The sequence below is a fragment of the Chelonia mydas genome, chromosome 1, assembly GCF_015237465.2.
Source record: "Chelonia mydas isolate rCheMyd1 chromosome 1, rCheMyd1.pri.v2, whole genome shotgun sequence".
In the NCBI taxonomy this organism is placed as follows: domain Eukaryota; kingdom Metazoa; phylum Chordata; order Testudines; family Cheloniidae; genus Chelonia; species Chelonia mydas.
In genome coordinates, this window is record NC_057849.1 from 28,416,367 (window position 1) to 28,433,181 (window position 16,815).

At 46.4% G+C, this 16,815-nt stretch overlaps 1 protein-coding gene across 5 annotated transcripts in view; it reads left to right on the forward strand.

Annotated features, from left to right (window-relative positions):
- Positions 1-16,815, forward strand: part of AMOTL1 (angiomotin like 1) — a 131,869-nt gene that overhangs the window by 60,923 nt on the left and 54,131 nt on the right. For all 5 annotated transcript variants that reach the window (XM_027821835.3, XM_043529170.1, XM_037889715.2 and 2 more), the window contains one exon: positions 2,251-2,539. In XM_027821835.3, the coding sequence (XP_027677636.2) occupies positions 2,251-2,539 (289 nt within the window). The remainder of the gene's footprint in view (positions 1-2,250; positions 2,540-16,815) is intronic.

Consider the following 16,815-nt stretch of genomic DNA (forward strand, 5'->3'; position numbering starts at 1 on the left):
TACTTGGACCTTTGCTTTTAGGCAGGATTTTCAAAAGCATTCAGTGTTGGTCTAAGTCTGCACCCATGGAGGTCAATGGGATGTTGATTCCAGTGGGAACAGAATTAGCCAATGCTAAGTGCTTTTGAAAATCCCATCTTTCCCTCCTTGTGAAGCACCATACACTGTGAAAACAACATTGATCACATGTGTTGTGTATTTAGGAAAAAATATAGTGTATACATAATAGTATTCATAGATTTTAAGGCCAAAAGGGATAATCATGACCTCCTGCATAACACAGGATGCAGAAATTCACCCAGTGATTCCTGCGTCAACTCCAATAACTTGTTATCTGAGAACTTATCTTTCAGGAAAAGTAGCCTTGATACGGCTGCAGATGATGGAGAATGGGTAATTGGAGAGGAATGTTGATCCAGTGGTTAGGATGCTAACCTGGGACTTCGGAAACCCAGATTTGATTCCTTGTTCCATCACAGACTTCCTGTGTGACATTGGGCAAGTCACTTAGCCTCTCTGTGTGTCAGCTCCTTATCTGTAAAATGGGGATAACAGCACTTCTCTACCACACGGTTTGTGGTGAGGATAAATACATTAAAGATTGTGAGGCAGTCAGATACTATGGAGATGGGGACATAAAAGTAGCTAAGATAGAATTACCCTCACTGTATGGAGGGCTGGTTAGGGGAGGGGGGAATGGCCTCCCGCCCACATCCGCCCCCCCCCACTTCTCACCCCCCTGACGCCCTCCCTCCCGCCCCTGGACCTCTTCCCCATCCAACCACCCCTTCTTCCTGACCGCCCCCGGAACTTCTGTCCCTGACTGCCTCCCACCGCCCCATCTCCTTCCTGACCCCCCCCCCCCCGGGACACCTGCCCCATCCAGCCACTCCTTCTCCCTGTACCCTGACTGCTCCCGGAACCTCTGCCCCTGACTGCCCCCCACCACCCCATCCAACGCCCCCTCCTTCCTGACTGCCCCCCAGGACTCCTGCCCCCATTCAACCCCCTTGTTCCCCGCCTTATGACGACCCCGACCCTATCCACACCCCCACTCCTTGACCCCCCCCCCGAACTCCCCTGCCCTCTATCTATCTAACCCCCCTGCTCCCTGCCCCCTTACCGCACTGCCTGGAGCACCGTTGGCTGGCAGCGCTACAGCCACGCTGCCTAGCTGGAGCCAACTATGCACCGTGCAGCACAGAGCACCGGGTCAGGGCGGGCTCTGCAGCTGCGCTGCCCCAGGAGCTTGCAGCCCCGCCGCCCAGAGCATTGCGCTGGTGGCGCAGGGAGCTGAGGCTGGGGGGAAGGGGAACAGCGGGGGAGGGGACGGGGGCGAGCCTCCCGGGCCGGGAGCTCAGGGGCTGGGCAGGAGGGTCCCGTGGGCTGGACGTGGCCCGCGGGCAGTAGTTTGCCCACCTCTGATCTAGACCATGATCAAGTCATCTCTTTGTTTTCAGTAAGATCAATAGATAGATTAATGCATCTGAATATAACTCACCTATTCATATAATCATTATGAGGGTCTTTTGTAAAATGACTTTGATGATTTGAAATAATTGATCAGAGTTGTCCAGCCAGCCGTTTTGCAGCAGTCTGTCCTTTGCTAGGCTAAAGCTATTCAGGAACATCACATTGCTCGCTTCACTTCCTCCCATCTTCTGATTCAGCCTATCAGAATTCTACTCACTGACTCCAGGCAGGTAATGGTTGAAGGATGAGGAATATATTGTTAGCATCCATCAGCCAGTACTCCTGAATTAGCATCCATCAGCCAGTACTCCTGAATTTTGTTGGTGTCTGAAGTCTGTGACACTAGTTGTGCAAAAGCAGGTTTCGGAGTAGCAGCCGTGTTAGTCTGTATGCATCCGATGAAGTGAGCTGTAGCTCACGAAAGCTTATGCTCAAATAAATTGGTTAGTCTCTAAGGTGCCACTAGTACTCCTTTTCTTTAAGCAAAAGCAGGATACCCAGTGCTTTCGGATAGATGCCTTTTTATCATTTTAGAGATCCAGATAAATATATAAATCATTGTCAATCACGTGTGAGTAGATGCTTTTCCTGGAGTACTGCTGTGATTTATATTATGGTAATACTTATAAATCAGGGTCCCATTGCTAGGTGCTGAACAAACTTGTAGTAAAAAGTTATGCCTTATCCGAAAGCCCCTACAATCTAGATGGCTGGTATATTTTCAGGGCAGTTTTTCTGGGCTGATATAATTCTTTTCCCATATTTGCTTTTATTTAGCCGACAATGTCAACCTGCTTTTCCATCGGTGCCGGTACAGCAGCACAGTCCAATGTCCTCCCAGGCCTCCTCCATTACTGGCCCACTGCACTCAGCAACCTTGCCACAGCTCCCATCAGCTGTAACTGCCCAGCCTTCACCTGCGACTGCACCAAGCCAGCAGCTCACGCCTGATGCATATGCCATTGTGGAGCGAGCGCAGCAAATGGTGGAGATGCTGTCGGAGGAGAATCATGTTCTGCGGCAGGAGCTGGAGGGATACTACGAGAAGGCAGACAAACTTCAGAAGGTACGTGGAATGTTCTCAGAGGGTATAAAAGAGGCAAGCACCCATTATAGTGTGTCTAAAGTGTGTCTATTACCCTCCTGGGCACGGGCAGTGATCTAAGTAATCCTTCCTAACATGAGGCACTCAAACTGCCTGACACAGCCTGTGGTTCCTATTGTTGCCATGTGGGCCCTCTGTAAGTCCTTGCCAGTCATTGGATGGACTGTGATTCCAATACAGTAGGCTGTGCAGACTCCTTTGCCATGAAGATGTTACTCAGAAGGCGTGTTGTTTTTTCTTTTCTTGGGAGCATCTACTTCTTCAACTTTTTTATGCCTGCCTTAGGGAAACTTCCTTCAGTAGGCTCCCTTCTAGAGTGCAGCGTCTGAATACATGGCATTTTCAAGCTAGCACCTTTGTAGAGGTGTAGCGTAATCAGAAACATTTTGTACATACCTGAATATGTTTAGTGATCACAACAAAATCTGTCCTGTGTGGTCTTGTGCATTTTAATAGATTTGCATTAGTCCTTCTTTTATCATAAGAAACAAACACACCAGTACTGTGGGTTGACTGATATTTGGGACTTTGATAATAAATCTTTTCTGAGGAGTTGTTTTTAAATTTAATAATAAAAAAAAGCAACACTTCAGAGCCCAGTTTTAAAACATGGGCACCAAAAGTTAGGTGCCTAAATCCATTTTTAAGGCCTCTACATAGGTGACCTGATTTTCAGAGTTGCTTCCTTTGACCTCATTACATACCCAATCTAATGGGACCCACACTGTGTAAAATAATTATTTAAAGATTCTGTTCATATTTCCGTCACTGTGCCTATTTGTCTAGCTAACTGTCTAAAGCAACAAAAGAAGAAAATGGAGAAAAAGAAAATCGAGCAAGAAGATGATACTTAAAAAAAGAGACCTACTGCCAAAAAGTGGGCACTGCTGTCTGTCTCCTGTCCAAGCTAACAGTGGATTGCTTAACTCAGTGCTAGAACTCTTAGGGTCTGTTTTTAGAAAGTGGAGTCTGTACATGTTAGGGCATAAACAATGATGTACCTACCTTTTGTTCAAGCTCAGGATCGCCTATAGGTTGCCGTGACTTCACTGCTGTTTTAACCTGAGTATTCTAATGTGGATTAGCAAACCCAAATTAAGAACACACCTTTTTTTGCAGTATAGACATACCCTAAGTATAGGAAATACTGCAAATATAATCGTAACGTTACCTACGTGCAAAGGAAAATGCTGTGAAGATTTTATACCACTGCACAATCAACAGGACTTTTGTATATCCACTTTGAACTTCATGGGCCAGATTTTTAGAGAGTTGAGGCCAGAGGTCCAACCCCATACTGAATTTTGTGTAAAGAGTTGTAAAGGTTTTAATGGTGTCCTCTGTATGGCCTTCCTGGACAAAAAATATTCTTTGAATAGGTTGGATTCCAGATGTTGGTTTTACAAAGGCTGCTTTCTTCTATAAAATATATTTGAGTGTGATGCACAAAAAATGTATTAATTGAAGAGTCTTACCACTTTACACTGGTTAGTAATTGCATTCTATTTCTCTTTTTGGTGCTCTGGAAGTTTGTGGCATTAGGCCTTGACACAGGAAAGCACATGCTTAAGTCCCATGGAACTAATTACGTGCTTACATTTAAACACATGTATAAGTGCTTTCCTGAATAGGGACACTTCCCTGAATCAAGGCCTTCATTGGTCAGTCATTTAAAAGGACTCCATTTTCTTACCTGCTTTGATGTGATGGACGTCCAAGAGTGCTAAAGGAATTGGCGGATGTGATTGCAGAGCCATTGGCCATTATCTTTGAAAACTCATGGCGATCAGGGGAGGTCCCGGACGACTGGAAAATGGCTAATGTAGTTCCCATCTTTAAAAAAAGGGAAGAAGGAGGATCCGGAGAACTACAGGCCAGTCAGCCTCACCTCAATCCCTGGAAAAATCATGAAGCAGGTCCTCAAGGAATCAATTCTGAAGCACTTATAGGAGAGGAAAGTGATCAGGAACAGTCAGCATGGATTCACCAAGGGCAAGTCATGCCTGACTAATCTAATTGCCTTCTATGACGAAATAACTGGCTCTGTGGATGAAGGGAAAGCAGTGGATGTGTTATTCCTTGACTTGAGCAAAGCTTTTGACACAGTCTCCCACAGTATTCTTGCCAGCAAGTTAAAGAAGTATGGGCTGGATGAATGGACTATAAGGTGGATAGAAAACTGGCTAGATTGTCGGGCTCAATGGGTAGTGATCAATGGCTCCATGTCTAGTTGGCAGCCGGTACCAAGCGGAGTGCCCCAAGGGTCGGTCCTGGGGCCGGTTTTGTTCAATATCTTCGTTAATGATGAGGATGATGTGGATTGCACCCTCAGCAAGTTTGCAGATGACACTAAACTGGGAGGAGAGGTGGATACACTGGAGGGTAGGGATAGGATACAGAGGGACCTAGACAAATCAGAGGATTGGGCTAAAAGAAATCTGATGAGGTTCAACAAGGACAAGTGCAAAGTCTGCACTTAGGATGGAAGAATCCCATGCACCGCTACAGACGAGGGACTGAATGGTTAGGCAGCAATTCTGCAGAAAAGGACCTGGGGTTACAGTGGACGAGAAGCTGGATATGAGTCAACAGTGTGCCCTTGTTGCCAAGAAGGCCAATGGCATTTTGGGATGTATAAGTAGGGGCATTGCCAGCAGATGGAGGGACGTGATCATTCCCCTCTATTCGACATTCGTGAGGCCGCATCTGGAGTACTGTGTCCAGTTGTGGGCCCCACACTACAAGAAGGATGTGGAAAAATTGGAAAGTGTCCAGCGGAGGGCAACAAAAATGGTTAGGGGACTGGAACACATGACTTATGAGGAGAGGCTGAGGGAACTGGGATTGTTTAGTTTGCGGAAGAGAAGAATGAGGGGGGATTTGATAGCTGCTTTCAACTACCTGAAAGGGGGTTCCAAAGAGGATGGATCGAGACTATTCTCAGTGGTAGCAGATGACAGAACAAGGAGTAATGGTCTCAAGTTGCGGTGGGGGAGGTTTAGGTTGGATATTAGGAAAAACTTTTTCACTAGGTGGGTGGTGAAGCACTGGAATGCGTTACCTAGGGAGGTGGTGGAATCTCCTTCCTTATAAGTTTTTAAGGTCAGGCTTGACAAAGCCCTGGCTGGGATGATTTAGTTGGGGATTGGTCCTGCTTTGAGCCGGGGGTTGGACTAGATGACCTCCTGAGGTCCCTTCCCACCCTGATATTCTGTGATTCTATGACAGACAAAGAAGGGTCAAGTCCTTCTCTCTGAGGCACCTGAGGTTCCTGTTGGACTTTAGTGGGAATTGTGAGTGTTCAGAACCTCTAAAAATAAAGCCACTCATTTGGGTGCCTACCTTAGGCACCTAAATCTGAATTTTTTTGCCTTAACTTCTATGTCTTTGTTTCCTCATCTGTCAAATAATAATTATGTTTACCTGTTTCACCTCAGCGTTGTGTGATTAGTTAAATAATGCATTTGGGGCTTGGAAATTGCTCAGTGTTATTGAAAAAAGTCTGTATGTAATTTTTTCTAAGCAAAATGTGTCACTGCGAAATAATTATAATCATAATAATAACAATATCTAGCTTTGATCATGCTTTTCATCGGTTGATCTCAAAGCTCTTCACAATCCTCCATGTATTTGTCCTCACAAGACCCCTGCGAGGTAGGGATGTGTCATTATCCCCATTCTACAGATGGGGAACTGAAGCACAGAGAGGCTAAGTGGCTTGCCCAAGGTCACACTGGAAGTCTGTGGTGGAGCAGGGAAAAAATGTTTGCAATATGAGGGATAGTCTTTCCTCCACTGACATTCAGAACAGAACAGAATAAAAATACTGGGGACTGTGAAAAGCAGACTGTGTTCCTGATGTGTATAGCACAGCTAGTAGTTTGTATGAACAGATTGTCCCTAAGTGCTGTCAAATTCTAGACCATGTTTGAATAGACATTTTGCAATGAGTTACAAGGTGGTGATTAATCCTGGCATTGTTTGAAACATTGTCTCATTCTGACATCTAAAAGAGCTGTTATCTTTTTGATATTTCATTTTTAGCTCACTTGTTCATTGCTTTCTTTTTTCTTTCTTTCTTTGTTGTTGTTGATACTACCTCTTTGAAGCTTAATGATCAGGTTGGCATGGTTTCAACCAACGTCTCATCATGTAGGTTGTTTGAGTGGGTTGGCATCAGAAGCCATCTGGGGATAGAAAGGATTGGGGATGGGGTGGGAGTTGAAAAGGAAATTGCAGAGCTGCTGAGAAACATGAGAATGATTTACTAGTATTCCCCTTGTCCCCCTTTATCACTTTAAACAAAAGTAGCTTTGATGGTAGCTCTCCTTTTATCCTGCAGCAAGCCTGCCTCTGGTCGTAGCTGCTGGACCATGTGGAGGGACTTGCGTGGTGGAGTGTGTTTTGGGGGGGAAAAAGATATCTAAAGAGTTAAAGGGCATTGAACAAGGCTTCACTTATATGACTTAACAATATTGATCTGCACTAATAAGCTGTTAAACTGCCTGGCTGTGTTAGTAAATTAATTTAATTGCAACAGGAACTTTATGTAACAGGTGGTTTTTAGGCAGGAAGGACTAACATGGGAGAATGGTTGTGGGGATAAAGCATAAGCCCTGGGAATCTGGAGAAGTAGGTTCTCTTTCCACCTCTGCCACAGACTTCCTGTGTAATCTTGGGTAAGTCACTTCATCTCCTGGTGCCTCATCTGGAAAATGGAGATAGCCAGTATAACATGAGATCCCAAAGTGATGAGGTGTCTAAGGGGGAGGGGAGTTATGTGATCCAGGGAAATGTTGAGGAGCAGGGAGGTGATATTACCTCTGTATATGGCATTGCTGCCACCACTAGTGGAATGCTATGTCCAGTTCTGGTGTCTGTACTTTAAAAAGCATGTTGAATAATTAGAGAGGGTTCAGAAAATAGACACAGGAATGATCTGAGGTCTGGAAAACCTGCCTTCCTGTGAGAGACTTGGGGAAGCTCGATCTGTTTAGCTTGGTAAATAGAAGGCTAAGAGGTGGCTTCAACATGGTCTATAAGTACTTACCCGGGGAGAAAATTTCTGGTAGTAGAGGCTCATTAATCTGGCAACAGAGACATAACAAGATCCAGTGTCTGGGAGCCGAAGCTAGATACATTCAAACTAGAAATAAGTGCTGATTTTTACACTAATGTAATTAACCAGGGTGTGCTGGACTCTTCATCACTTGAAGTCTTTACATTAAGACAGGATGTCTGTCTAAAAGATCTGCTCTAGTCCAGCCAGAAACGATGGCATGGCTCAGGAGTTGCTGAGTGAAGTTCTATGGCTTGTGTTATGGCAGAAGTCAGGCTAGATGATCATAATGGGCCCTTCTAGCTTTGAAATCTATGCCTACTTTGTAAGGCACTATGATATCTTCAGAGGGAAGGCACTGTTGGGGTGTTATGTATTATTATAGAGTAAAAACCAGCTAATGAAGCATTGGTTTGATTCTGCAAAACTTGCAAGAACAGGCTTTCTCTTGAGATTTCTAGTAATTGTCATCCCAAGCAAAACAGCTTTTTTTGTTAAATTTTGGTCCAAATTTTGGCTACAGAAGATGAGAAAAAAAGTTGTCCAGATGTTTTTGAACCGCAGTAAAGATTTGGGTTGAATTTTGGACAAAGATTCTCTGGGGTGTTTTATTTTATCCAAGCATGTTTGCCAGTTGCCAGTTGGAAAGTAAACGATTGCTGATAAGTTCTCCAGTCGTAGTGCAGGAAAGAGGGAAAAATAAACTCTCTTCCTGTACAAGATGGTTTTCTTACAGCAACAAAGTAATGTGGCAAGGTTTATTCGAGTTATTTTGAGTATGCGGTCTCTTGTGCTCAAAGTGCGACTGTTATTTTGGTGTGTCTCAGTTGTGCTAAAGAGAAAGGCCACCTTTTAAAGATGTTATTAGCTGAACAGTAATGCTGCTTCCTGGAGTTCTTGCTTTTTAAAAACAAAATAAAAAGGACACTAATTTGTGGTAGCACTAAGACAGTGTTTCAGATCATATTGTGCTGTTCACTGCCACATTACAAGAAGCCCATTGGATTCTCTGTGTTGTGCAGAATTGGGGGTCACTTGGGAAGCAGTGGACGTTAGGTAGCTTTGTTAATGACCTTTTAAAAATTTTGAGTAGAGATGAGCAGTGAGTGCATGGTAATTGTTAAATGACCATGTAAGCTAGATATTTGATGAGTTTGGAGCCTGATCCAAAGCCCTTGAAGACAATAGGAGATTTTCCATTGATTTCATTAGGCTTTGGATCAAGTCCAGGTTAGTTTCCATTAACATAGATTGACACCCCTGAGTTTTACCTTCAGTGTTAGGTCTAAATAAACTGAAATCAAAAGTCAGTCGAAATGGCTGAATTTCTCCTAGCTCATTCTACATCCCAACCCTGCAAAGTCACACATCACAGGACTCAGGGGGGTTCTAAACAGTCACAAACCTTTTGGGGAATCTGGATGCAAGTTCGAGTTTGCGACAAAATGCGAAGCCTGGCCAGTTTCACTCGTTTCGAGTTCCACTGCAAACATTTTGTACAGCTCCAATACAAACATTACTGTAGCTGGGCCTCTTCTTTGCCGTTGCTGCAGCATCAAGTCCAAGCAGCATCAGAGAGTGCCCTAACCCTAGAGTTTTCATGCCAGATGGGCTCTATTATAACGAGAGATGGGCCCAGACCCAAATTGCCAACCCCAAGTGTCCAAAAATCCTGAGTCAGGCCCTGAATATGTTGAGATTGGCTAAAATCTCATGAGATTGTAACCAGTGATGAATTTGGGTTCTTTTAATTTGCCTCCCGATTTTTGAGCCATTAGGGGTCTTGTTTTCCTGCTTTTCTCCACAACCATGAGGTCTATAAATATAGAGCCAGATACTCAGTTGGTGTAAATCAGCATAGCGCCATTTACTTCGCTGGAGCTATGACAGTTTGCACCAGCTGAGGATTCGGTCCTTATTTATAGTTTTTTTTTTCAAATGAAAACTGAGCTTCTATCATAATCCCAGCACTCCAGGAGCTGGTTTTCATGAGATTCAGCGACACTGCATACCAAACCTTGCTTTTGACTCCCCTCCTAGCACCCTTGGACCAGGTAGGGATCTGAGTACACAGTTTAAGCCTATCTCTGTAATGGCTTGAATACCAAATCTGTCCTGGCTTGAATGCACAAAAGGAGTTAAATACCTAAAATCCTGTTTTAGACCCTTAAATCCCGCGTTTTGGGGCCACTGCAATGTACTAAACTCCTGCTGAATCCTGCAGGCACCTAAACTCATTCATTGCCTAAGTTTTGGCAGCAGAAATTGCCAAGGCACCTAGGTCTTTACCTCTGAGCTAGTGCATACTGCCTCCCTGTCTGGGTGCCCTCACCACCAGGGTATAGAGTCATTCTTATGTTTGTGCTCTCTTTCTGGCACAAATAATGAGAGAGAGACAGAGACCTATATCCCAGGGTCCAGTCCCCCTGCTCCAATGACTCTAATTATTTAGCCACAGGGCAACAGCTTCCACAGGAGAGACTGAGGCCTGGTCTACACTACGAGTTTATGTTGGATTTAGCAGCGTTAAATTGAATTAACCCTGCACCCATCCACACAACGAAGCCATTTTTTTCGACATAAAGGGCTCTTAAAACCGATTTCTGTACTCCTCCCCAACGAGGGGATTAGCGCTGAAATCGACATCGCCGTTTCGAATTAGGGTTAGTGTGGATGCAATTCAAAGGTATTGGCCTATGGGAGCTATCCCACAGTGCACCATTGTGACTGCTCTGGACAGCACTCTGAACTCGGATGCACTGGCCAGGTGTACAGGAAAAGCCCCGGGAATTTTTGAATCTCATTTTCTGTTTGGCCAGGCGAGCTCATCAGCACAGGTGACCATGCAGAGCTCATCAGCACAGGTCACCATACAGTCTCAGAATCGAAAAAGGGCTCCAGCATGGACCCAACAGGAGGTACTGGTTCTGATCACTGTATGGGGAGAGGAATCTGTGCTATCAGAACTACGTTCCAAAAGACGAAATGCCAAAACATTTCAAAAAATCTCCGAGGCCATGAGAGACAGAGGTTACATCAGGGATGCAACACAGTGCCAAGTGAAACTTAAGGAGCTCAGACAAGTGTACCAGAAAACCAAAGAATCAAATGGACGCTCCGGGACAGAGCCCCAGACATGTCACTTCTATGCTGAGCTGCTTGCTTCTAGAGGGGGGCTGCCACCACTACCCCACCCCTGTCCGTGGACTCTGATGATGGGGTACTCTCCGCCATGCCTGAGGATTTTGCGGATGGGGAAGATGAGGAGGAGGAGGACGAGCTTGAGGAAAGCACACAGCACACCGTTCTCCCTGACAGCCAGGATCTTTTTATCACCCTGACTGAAATACCCTCCCAACCCAACCAAGCTGGAGAAAGGACCCCTGGTGAGTGTACCTTTTTAAATATAATACATGTTATAAAAGCGAGCGTTTTTTAATGATTAAGTAATCCTGAGGACTTGGGATGCATTCGTGGCCAGTACTGCTACTGGAAAAGTCTGTTAACGTGTCTGGGGATGGAGCGGAAATCCTCCAGGGACATCTCCATGAAGCTCTCCTGGAGGTACTCTAAAAGCCTTTGCAGAAGGTTTCTGGGGAGAGCAGCCTTATTCCATCCTCCAAGGTAGGACACTTTACCACACCATGCTAGCAGCAAGTAATCTGGTATCATTGCATGACGAAGCCTGGCAGCGTATGGTCCCGGTGTTTGCTGGCATTCAAGCAACATCCGTTCTTTATCTCTCTGTGTTATCCTCAGGAGAGTAATATCGTTCATGGTAACCTGGTTGAAATAGGGGAATTTAATTAAGGGGACATTCAGAGGTGGCCGTTCCTACTGGGCTGTTTGCTTGTGGCTGAAAAGAAATCCTCCCCGCAGTTAGCCATGCGGTGGGGAGGGGGGAGGGAGGGCATTGGCGCGGAGCTGTTCGCTTTTGGCTAGTAGGGATCTTCCCTGATACCAGCCACGGGATGTGGGGAGGGGTAAAGCGATCATCCCAGAGAATTGGATGTGTGTGGGGGGTTCAGTTTGGTTTCTGCTGCTGCACGTTAACAGGAAAACCGCAGCACTAAATGGCCAACTCAACGTGCTTTGCTTGGTATGGGAGAGGAAGGCGCTGCTGTTATGAAGGCTGTAGAAGCCAAAAGACTGTGGCTTACCATGGCTGCATGCAAGCCGAATTCTGTTGCCCGGCACTGCGTATGTGATCTCTAACACCAAAGCCGCAGGCACTCAATATAAATGCAAAATGCGACCTTGTACCAAAATCACATGTGCTATGTAATGTGAATAATGTTGTTCGCCGTGAAAGAGTATAGCCATTGTTCTGTAAAATGTATCTTTTAAAATACTTCACTCCCTTTTTTTCCTCCAGCAGCTGCAAGCCTCCGTCCTCCGTCCCAAAGGCTATCTCAGATAAGGGGCGAAAAAAACGCACACGCGATGAAATGTTCTCTGAGCTCATGCAGTCGTCCGGCACTGACAGAGCTCAGCAGAATGTGTGGAGGGACACAATAGCAGAGTACAGGAAAGTGGCCGATGAACGTGAGGAGAGGTGGCGGCAGGAAGATCAGAGGAGGCATGAGGCAATGCTGGGGCTACTGCGGGATCAAACGGACATGCTCTGGTGTCTGGTGGAGGTTCATGAATGGCAGCAGGATCACAGACTGCCACTGCAACCCCTGTTTAACTGCCCTCCCTCCTCCCCAAGTTCCATTGCGTCCTCACCCAGACGCCCAAGAATGTGGGGTGGGAGGCTCCGGGCACCCAACCACTCCACCCCAGTAGACAGCCCAAGCAACAGAAGGCTGTCATTCAAGAAGTTTTAAAGTGGCCTTTTCCTTCCCTCTTCCCCTCCTCCCACACCCCACCCGGGCTACCTTGTGAGTTATCTCCCTATTTTTATAATCAATTAATAAAGAATACATGTTTTTTAAACGATAGTGACTTTATTTCCTTTGCAAGCAAGCTGTGATCGAAGGGGGGAGGGCGGCTGGCTTACAAGGAATTTAGAGGCAACCAAGGGGGTGGGTTTTCATCAAGGAGAAACAAACAGAAGTGTCACACAGTACCCTAGCCAGTCATGAAACTGCTTTCAAAGCTTCTCTCATGCGCAGCACTTCCTGTTGTGCTCTTCTAACCACCCTGGTGTCTGGCTGCACATATTCAGCGGCCAGGAGATTTGCATCAACCTCCCACCCTGCCATAAACGTCTCCCCCTTACTCTCAGAGAGATTATGGAGCACACAGCAAGCGGCAATAATAATGGGAATATTGGTTTCGCTGAGGTCTGAGTGAGTCAGTAAACTGCGCCAGCGACCCTTTAAACGTCCAAAAGCACAGTCTACCACCATTCTGCACTTGCTCAGCCTATAGTTGAACAGCTCCTTACTACTGTCCAGGGTGCCTGTGTATGGCTTCATGAGCCAGGGCATTAAGGGGTAGGCTGGGTCCCCAAGGATAACTATAAGCATTTCAACATCCCCAACAGTTATTTTCTGGTCTGGGAAGTGAATCCCTTCCTGCAGCCGTTTAAACAGACCAGAGTTCCTGAAGATGCGAGTGTCATGAACCTTTCCTGGCCATCCCACGTTGATGTTGGTGAAACGTCCCTTGTGATCCACCAGTGCTTGCAGCACCATTGAAAAGGTAGAAAGGGCAGAAAAGGTGGGGGAGTTGCAGTGTATGTAAGAGAGCAATATGACTGCTCAGAGCTCAAGTATGAAACTGCAGAAAAACCTGAGAGTCTCTGGATTAAGTTTAGAAGTGTGAGCAACAAGGGTGATGTCATGGTGGGAGTCTGCTATAGACTGCCGGACCAGGGGGATGAGGTGGACGAGGCTTTCTTCCAGCAACTCACAGAAGTTACTAGATTGCACTCCCTGGTTCTCATGGGAGACTTCAATCACCCTGATATCTGCTGGGAGAGCAATACAGCTGTGCACAGACAATCCAGGAAGTTTTTGGAAAATGTAGGGGACAATTTCCTGGTGCAAGTGCTGGAGGAACCAACTAGGGGCAGAGCTCTTCTTGACCTGCTGCTCACAAACTGGGAAGAATTAGTAGGGGAAGCAAAAGTGGATGGGAACCTGGGAGGCAGTGACCATGAGATGGTCGAGTTCAGGATCCTGACACAAGGAAGAAAGGAGAGCAGCAGAATACGGACCCTGGACTTCAGAAAAGCAGACTTTGACTCCCTCAGGGAACTGATGGGCAAGATCCCCTGGGAGAATAACATGAGGGGGAAAGGAGTCCAGGAGAGCTGGCTGTATTTTAAAGAATCCTTATTGAGGTTACAGGGACAAACCATCCCGATGTGTAGAAAGAATAGTAAATATGGCAGGTGTCCAGCTTGGCTTAACTGTGAAATCCTTGCTGATCTTAAATACAAAAAAGAAGCTCACAAGAAGTGGAAGACTGGACAAATGACCAGGGATGAGTATAAAAATATTGCTCAGGCATGCAGGAGTGAAATCAGGAAGGCCAAATCACACCTGGAGTTGCAGCTAGCAAGAGATGTTAAGAGTAACAAGAAGGGTTTCTTCAGGTATGTTAGCAACAAGAAGAAAGTCAAGGAAAGTGTGGGCCCCTTACTGAATGAGGGAGGCAACCTACTGACAGAGGATGTGGAAAAAGCTAATGTACTCAATGTTTTTTTTGCCTCTGTCTTCACGAACAAGGTCAGCTCCCAGACTGCTGCACTGGGCAACGCAGCATGGGGAGGAGGTGACCAGCCTTCTGTGGAGAAAGAAGTGGTTTGGGAATATTTAGAAAAGCTGGACGTGCACAAGTCCATGGGGCCAGATGTGTTGCATTCGAGAGTGCTAAAGGAGTTGGCGGATGTGATTGCAGAGCCATTGGCCATTATCTTTGAAAACTCATGGCAATCGGGGGAAGTCCCGGACAACTGGAAAAAGGCTAATGTAGTGCCCACCTTTAAAAAAGGGAAGAAGGAGGATCCTGGGAACTACAGGCCAGTCAGCCTCACCTCAGTCCCCGGAAAAATCATGGAGCAGGTCCTCAAGGAACCAATTCTGAAGCACTTAGAGTAGAGGAAAGTGATCAGGAACAGTCAGCATGGATTCACCAAGAGCAAGTCATGCCTGACTAATCTAATTGCCTTCTATGATGAGATAACTGGCTCTGTGGATGAAGGGAAAGCAGTGGACGTGTTGTTCCTTGACTTTAGCAAAGCTTTTGACACAGTCTCCCACAGTATTCTTGCCAGCAAGTTAAACAAGTATGGGCTGGATGAATGGACAATAAGGTGGATAGAAAACTGGCTAGATTGTCAGGCTCAACGGGTAATGATCAATGGCTCCATGTCTAGTTGGCAGCCGGTATCAAGTGGAGTGCCCCAGGGGTCGGTCCTGGGGCCGGTTTTGTTCAATATCTTCATAAATGACCTGGAGGATGGTGTGGATTGCACCCTCAGCAAGTTTGCAGATGACACTAAACTGGGAGGAGAGGTAGATTCGCTGGAGGGTAGGGATAGGATACAGAGGGACTTAGACAAATTGGAGGACTGGGCCAAAAGAAATCTGATGAGGTTCAACAAGGACAATGTTTTTGCCCCATCAGGCATTGGGATTTCTACCCAGATTTCAAATGGGCGGCGGAGACTGCGGGAACTGTGGGATAGCTACCCACAGTGCAAAGCTCCGGAAGTCGATGGTTACCTCAGTACTGTGGACGCACTCTGCCAACTAAATGCACTTAGAGCATTTGTGTGGGGACACACACAATCGACTGTATAAAAATGCTTTCTACAAAACCGACTTCTATAAATTGGACCTAATTTCATAGTGTAGACATGGCCTGAGGAAGCCCCACATTCAGAATATCCCATAGCCCAATGGTTAGAGCACTCACCTAAGAGATGGTAGTTCCCTGTTCAAATCCCCTTTCTCCTTCAGATGGAGGCGGGCTTTAGCCAAGGGTCTCCCACATCCTCGGGGAGTACCCTAACCACTCTCCTCCTCCTTACTAACAACATAGGTGCTGCTGCCAAGAGAGGATTTACAGTTCAGAATCCCAAACAGAGCTAGGTGCCTCCCTATAGCCTGGATTTAGGCACCTACTTCTGAGACTTGGTGGGATTTAGCACAACCCATCTCATTGGCATCTCCCATTGGCTAGCTTAGGCTGCTCCCCACATAGTGTGCTGGCTTTTGTGAGTTGCAGTCCAAGGTTCCTGTCTCTCCCCGTTTATTGTAGAGGAGCTTGGACGCCTACCTCAGGCTTTGTGAATCTGTTCAGTGTCACCATGCCAAATTCCTTTTGTGCATTCAGGTCTCTGCAATTTGCTTAAGTTTGGATTGGAATCTAGATTTCAACAGTCCAAGTGCAAGCGTGTTCAAATCCTGGCTTTTGCTTCAGTCCGTTAAAGCAGAAGTTCCCAACCTTTATCTAAGATGACGCACCATTTTGTCTTTTTTTGCAACCTATCATTATATATATGCACCCTCTGCCCCAGCACCAAAACCCTAATCCTGGCCTGGTGCAGAGGGGCAGCCCTGGGCGCGGGAGGGTCGGGGGATGGAGTGTGAACCCAACCCCTCTCACCTTACAGCAGCAGCTCCTGTGCCCTCGGGGCCAAACCTGAGTGGCACTGCAAGTCCGTGTCCCAGGCTGCAATGTCTGCAATAGGGATCCAGCCCCAGCCCCGCTGGGCAGGAGCTTGTGTGTGGGTTGTGTGTGGGGTGGGCTCATTCTCCACCCCCCTCCTCCTCACCCACCTAGGCCCTCCCCTCGGCACCAGAACAGGAGAAGTATATGCTTGCCTAGGCCAGTACCTAGTAATGGATTAATCGGCCCTGGACATGGCAAAGCATCTAGAGCTCTCCAGTGACCTACTGGTGTTTGGAAAACAGTGTGTTAGAGAGATAACGGGCCAGATTCACTTACACCAGTATAAATCAGGAGTAACTCAGCCCATTCTAATGTGCATATTTCCTCAGCACCCCCTGAGGACAGCTTTCAAGTGGAGGCCTCTGTAGCTGAAGAAAGAGGATCAAATCACTATGTTACATTATGTTATGTCCATCCACCCCCCACCCCCCCTTGAGTTTGCTTGGAAGCATTTATCTGAGCACTGACCTGTGCTATTGTAGCAGAATATTTCTGAGGTGGGTGGGAAGTTGATTGCTCAGTGCAATTGGGATGTTTAAAAAGCACA